We start from the raw sequence: 6,644 nt of genomic DNA on the forward strand, positions 1-6,644 counted from the left end.
TTAGTCATTATTGGTCTTAATTATTATTATTTTTACCAGATTTTGTATTTGTTTTCAAAAATGACTTATTGCCTTTTCTTGTTGGCACAATAAAAGTGACCAATAATTAAAATTAAATCTCTTTTGAATGAGTTATCCACATTGCAATGTTTTGAAATGCGGGCTTTTATTTTGAAGGTTCCCTCACTACCATACAAACATGACGTTATCATTTGTGCTGCTTTCAGAATAATAATGATCACATGACCAGAAAACGGAAGTGGCTTTTGAAGCCACATAAACAATCGCTATCTGACTGTCATTCAAACAAACCGTAATACAAACGCCTAATTTATAAGAAAACCACTATTTAATCGTGTTTTATCTAGATCTAAGTTGGGATAGTCGCCGTGACCTCTGCTCGTCGAACTGTGAGACGGTAGGAAAGAGAGAGAGAGACCGAGGGAGACGGAGACAGCTAGAGAGAGAAACAGACAGCGTGAGACAGAGAGAGGGAGAGAGAAACAGAAAGAGAGAGGGAGATGGGTCTTTCAGAGAAAGAAGAGTGTGTCTTGTTGGATAAGAAGCTTCTTGTCTTTATGGACCAGCTGGAGCTGCTGGAGGAGAAACGAGGGAGACTCAACTCTCTAATTGAACAGGTAACTTATAGGATGGAAATCACATGATTTCTCAAGGGCTAGACTGTCTTTGATGTCTCGATCAGGGGCTTTACATTATGGCTTTACATTATGTGTGTCTGAGTGTATGTATGTGTGTGTTACAGGGATGGTTCTCCATGTCCAAAGCGAGGTATTCGATGGGCAACAAGCAGGTGTCTGCTCTGCAGTACGGGAGTGAGATGGAACCGCTGGTTCGAGTCCACACCAGGTGAGTGGTACGTCAGGTCCGAGTCAGTCCACACCAGGTACGAAGGAGATGCGCTTAGCCAAAGCCTGTATCAACATTATAAACCATCTATAACTTAGCTACATCTATACGATGCAACTCAGTTCTCACCATTCAATGGACTCAAACTTCCAAGGCATGTCTATTTATCTACTGTGTAGTAGAGAGTATATATCTGGGATAATGATGTCTGTGTGTGTATCATAGGACTCTGGAGAGTGGTGAGGCTGAGTTCCAGACAAAGAGAAGGACTCTGAAGTCTCCTGAAGAGAGACAGGTGGAGGACATTGGACCTAAAGACAAGGAGGGTAATGGAGCACCACTGACTAGTTTAGGCTGATCTAAAATGGATTACATTGTTTTTTTTCTCATCACACTACACACAATACCCCATAATGATGAAGCAAAAACAGCTTTTTAGACATTTTTGCTAATTTATTTATAAAAAATATATATGAAATATCACATTTACGTAAGTATTCAGACCCTTTACTCAGTACTTTGTTGAAGCGCCTTTGGCAGCGATTACAGCCTCAAGTCTTCTTGGGTATGACACTACAAGCTTGGCACACCTGTATTTGGGGAGTTTCTCCCATTCTTCTATGCAGATCCTCTCAAGCTCTGTCTGGTTGGATGGGGAGCGTCGCTGCACAGTTATTTTCAGGTCTCTCCAGAGATGTTCGATCGGGTTCAAGTCCGGGCTCTGGCTGGGCCACTCAAGGACATTCAGACTTGTCCCGAAGCCACTCCTGCGTTGTCTTGGCTGTGTGCTTATGGTCGTTGTCCTGTTGGAAGGTGAACCATTGCCCCAGTCTGAGGTCCTGAGCGCTCTGGAGCAGGTTTTCATCAAGGATCTCTCTGTACTTTGCTCTGTTCATCTTTCCCTCGATCCTGACTAGTCTCCTAGTCCCTGCCTCTGAAAAACATCACAGCATGATGCTGCCACCACCATGCTTCACCGTAGGGATGTTGCCAGGTTTCCTCCAGACATGACGCTTGGCATTCAGGCCAAAGAGTTGAATCTTGGTTTCATCAGACCAGAGAATCTTGTTTCTCATGGTCTGAGAGTCTTTAGGTGGCTTTTGGCAAACTCCAAGCGGGCTGTCATGTGCCTTTTACTGAGGAGTGGCTTCCGTCTGGCCACTCTACCATAAAGGCCTGATTGGTGGAGTGCTGTAGAGATAGTTGTCCTTCTGGAAGGTTCTCCCATCTCCACAGAGGAACTCTGGAGCTCTGTCAGAGTGACCATCGGGTTCTTGGTCACCTCCCTGACCAAGGCCCTTCTCCCCCGATTGCTTAGTTTGGCCGGGCGGCCAGCTCTAGGAAGAGTCTTGGTGGTTCCAAACTTCTTCCATTTAAGAATGGAGGCCACTGTGTTCTTGGGGACCTTCAATGCTGCAGATTTATTTTTTGGTAAGGCTGTAACGTAACAAAATGTGGAGAAATTCAAGGGGTCTGAATACTTTCCGAATGCACTGTAGCATTACTTATTATGGCACTGACAAGTCAGTTTATATTGAATTATTAGGAGCTGTGCCTTGGAATCATTAACTTGTGGATACTATGATGTTAGACCCCTCATCTGGCTGGTTGTGTGTTGGACCTACAGGTGTGAGGAGAAGAGTGAAGACCAAGGAGGAGGTTCCAGAGATGGACCAGAGTGACAACAAGCAGCCGTCTACAGAGACAGAGCCGGCTCCCGCCTCCAAACCTGAACCCAACCCCCAGCAGGACCCACTGAAGTGGTTTGGAATCCTGGTGCCTCAGACCCTGAAACAGGCCCAGGCCTCATTCAAACAGGGTAGGCTACTGTCTGTCTGCACCAGTATGGATGAAACATGAACTACATTCAGTAAGATTTTAAATTGTTAGTAGATGTGTTCTAGAACTTGCTAAACTGTACAGTTGTGGTCAAAAGTTTTGAGAATGACACAAATATTAATTTTCACAAAGTCTGCTGCCTCAGTTTTTATGATGGCAATTTGCATATACTCCAGAATGTTATGAAGAGTGATCAGATGAATTGCAATTAATTGCAAAGTCCCTCTTTGCCATGAAAATGAGCTTAATCCCCAAAATTTCAGGGTTAGGGTTAGCCTTTCAGCCCTGCCACAAAAGGACCAGCTGACATCATGTCAGTGATTCTCTCGTTAACACAGGTGAGTGTTGACGAGGACAAGGCTGGAGATCACTCTGTCATGCTGATTGAGTTATAATAACAGACTGGACGCTTTAAAAGGAGGGTGGTGCTTGAAATCATTGTTCTTCCTCTGTTAACCATGGTTACCTTCAAGGAAACACGTGCCGTCATCATTGCTTTGCACAGAAAGGGCTTCACAGGCAAGGATATTGCTGCTAGTAAGATTGCACCTAAATCAACCATTTATCGGATCATCAAGAACTTCAAGGAGAGAGGTTCAATTGTTGTGAAGAAGGCTTCAGGGCGCCCAAGAAAGTCCAGCAAGTGCCAGGACCGTCTCCGAAAGTTGATTCAGCTGCGGGATCGGGGCACCACCAGTGCAGAGCTTGCTCAGGAATGGCAGCAGGCAGGTGTGAGTGCATCTGCACGCACAGTGAGGCAAATACTTTTGGAGGATGGCCTGGTGTCAAGAAGGGCAGCGAGGAAGCCACTTCTCTCCAGGAAAAACATCAGGGACAGACTGATATTCTGCAAAAGGTACAGGGATTGGACTGCTGAGGACTGGGGTAAAGTCATTTTCTCTGATGAATCCCCTTTCCGATTGTTTGGGGCATCCAGAAAAAAGCTTGTTCAGAGAAGACAAGGTGAGCGCTACCATCAGTCCTGTGTCATGCCAACAGTAAAGCATCCTGAGACCATCCGTGTGGGGTTGCTTCTCAGCCAAGGGAGTGGGCTCACTCACAATTTTGCCTAAGAACACAGCCATGAATAAAGAATGGTACCAACACATCCTCCGAGAGCAACTTCTCCCAACCCCCCCCCCCCCCCCCCCCCCCCCCCCAAGAACAGTTTGGTGACGACCAATGCCTTTTCCAGCATGATGGAGCACCTTGCCATAAGGCAAAAGTGATAACTAAGTGGCTCGGGGAACAAAACATCTACATTTTGGGTCCATGGCCAGGAAACTCCCCAGACCTTAATCCCATTGAGAACTTGTGGTCGATCCTCAAGAGGCGGGTGGACAAACAAAACCCCACAAATTCTGACAAACTCCAAGCATTGATTATGCAAGAATGGGCTGCCATCAGTCAGGATGTGGCCCAGAAGTTAATTGACAGCATGCCAGGGCGGATTGCAGAGGTCTTGAAAAAGAAGGGTCAACACTGCAAATATTGACTCTTTGCATAAACTTAATGTATTTGTCAATAAAAGCCTTTGACAGTTATGGAATGATTGTAATTATACTTCAGTATACCATAGTAACATCTGCAAAAATATCTAAAAACACTGAGGCAGCAAACTTTGTGAAGACCAATACTTGTGTCATTCTCTAAACTTTTGACCACGACTGTACATCATAAAGGGGTAACTGATTAACGGTTCTTCTTCAAATGAAACTATTCTCACTCTTGTTTTGTCCCTTGTCCCCTCTCCCCCCCTCCCCCCCCTCCCCTCCCCCTCTCCCTGCCTCCCCCTCTCCCTTGTCGCCCCCCCCCTCCCCCTCTCCCCCCTCTCCCTTGTCGCCCCCCCTCCCCCTCTCCCTTGTCCTCCCTCCCCCTCTCCCTGCCTCCCCCCTCTCCCTTGTCGCCCCCCCCCCCCCCCCTCCCTCCCCCTCTCCCTGCCTCCCCCCTCTCCCTTGTCCCCCCCCCCCCTCACTCCCTTGTCCTCCCTCCCCCCCTCCCTGCCTCCCCCCTCTCCCTTGTCGCCCCCCCTCCCCCCCCTCCCCTCCCCCTCTCCCCCCTCTCCCTTGTCGCCCCCCCTCCCCCCCTCCCTCCCCCCCCTCCCCCTCTCCCTCCCCCCCATCCCCCCCCCTCCTCTCCCCTGTAGTGGTAGAGTTGTCAGCGGAGGTGGCTGCTCTCCAGTCTGCCGTTCTGACCACCAGACAACAGCTGCAGATGAAACAGAAGAGCAGCAGCCAGATCCCAGAACAGACGGACAGACGGACTGACCAGATCCCGGACCAGACGGACAGACAGACTGACCAGATCACAGACTAGACGGACAGACAGACCGACCAGATCCCAGACCAGACGGACAGACAGACCGACCAGATCCCGGAACAGACGGACAGACAGACCGACCAGATCCCGGAACAGACGGACAGACAGACTGACCAGATCACAGACTAGACGGACAGACAGACCGACCAGATCCCAGACCAGACGGACAGACAGACCGACCAGATCCCGGAACAGACGGACAGACAGACCGACCAGATCCCGGAACAGACGGACAGACAGACTGACCAGATCACAGACTAGACGGACAGACAGACCGACCAGATCCCAGACCAGACGGACAGACAGACCGACCAGATCACAGACTAGACGGACAGACAGACTGACAGACAGACGGACAGACAGACTGACCAGATCCCAGACCAGACGGACAGACAGACTGACCAGATCCCAGACCAGACGGACAGACAGACCGACCAGATCCCGGAACAGACGGACAGACAGACCGACCAGATCCCGGAACAGACGGACAGACAGACCGACCAGATCCCGGAACAGACGGACAGACAGACTGACCAGATCCCAGACCAGACGGACAGACAGACCGACCAGATCACAGACTAGACAGACAGACAGACGGACAGACAGACGGACAGACAAACTGACAGACAGACGGACAGACAGACGGACAGACAGACTGACAGACAGACAGACTGACTGACCAGATCACAGACCAGACGGACAGACAGACTGACCAGATCACAGACTAGACATACTGGCTCTGTAAGGAATATGGTGGAAACTCACTCAAGCCATGCTTACACCCCTCCAATGCTTTTAAATGCATGAGGGGGAGTGAACGAGTGTACACTTCTGCAGAAGGGTAGAGAATCGGAACACAGCCACTCTCTCCCACATAGTATAGTAGTGCACTAATTCTGTCTAGAGCCCTTTGTACAAAGGCAACGCTGTGGGAAGTAGGGGGGCTGCAGCCCCCCCGATAAATACATACAAAATATAGAAATAATAATAAAATATACTTTTTTTCTCACAAAATTGGTGAACTTTATTACGCCTGTATTAACGGAGAGAAATACTCAAGGTCCGTTGAGGTAGCAGGGGTAAAGATACAGGACCAGTCCATAGTTTGGACACACCTACTCATTCCAGGGTTTTCTTTATTTTTACTATTTTCTACATTGTAAAATAATAGTGAAGACATCAAAACTAGGAAATAACACATATGGAATCATGTAGTAACCAAAAAAGTGTTAAACAAATCAAAATATATTTTACATTCTTCAAATAGCCACTCTTTGTCTTGATGACAGCTTTGCACACTCTTGGCATTCTCTCAACCAGCTTCACCTGGAATGCTTTTCCAACAGTCTTGAAGGAGTTCCCACATATGCTGAGCACTTGTTGGCTGCTTTTCCTTCACTCTGCGGTCCGACTCATCCCAAATCATCTCAATTGGGTGGAGGTCGGGGGATTGTGGAGGCCAGGTCATCTGATGCAGCACTCCATCACTCTCCTTCTTGGTCAAATAGCCCTTACACAGCCTGGAGGTGTGTTGGGTCATTGTCCTGTTGAAAAACAAATGATAGTCCCACTAAGCCCAAACCAGGTAAGATGGCGTATCGCTGCAGAATGCTGTGGTA

The 6,644-nt window shown here is 48.3% G+C and overlaps 1 protein-coding gene across 1 annotated transcript; it reads left to right on the forward strand.

Moving 5' to 3' along the window:
- The first annotated feature begins 240 nt into the window (after nt 1-240).
- On the forward strand, nt 241-6,035 carry vma22 (vacuolar ATPase assembly factor VMA22). The gene is made up of 5 exons (XM_084195630.1): nt 241-638; nt 764-867; nt 1,093-1,193; nt 2,495-2,686; nt 4,853-6,035. The coding sequence occupies exons 1-5, from the start codon at nt 522-524 to the stop codon at nt 5,020-5,022; spliced, it is 684 nt and encodes a 227-aa protein (XP_084051756.1). The 5' UTR covers nt 241-521; the 3' UTR covers nt 5,023-6,035.
- Nucleotides 6,036-6,644: the final 609 nt, after the last annotated feature.

This window comes from Coregonus lavaretus, assembly GCF_964263955.1.
Source record: "Coregonus lavaretus genome assembly, contig: HAP1_SCAFFOLD_250, whole genome shotgun sequence".
In the NCBI taxonomy this organism is placed as follows: domain Eukaryota; kingdom Metazoa; phylum Chordata; class Actinopteri; order Salmoniformes; family Salmonidae; genus Coregonus; species Coregonus lavaretus.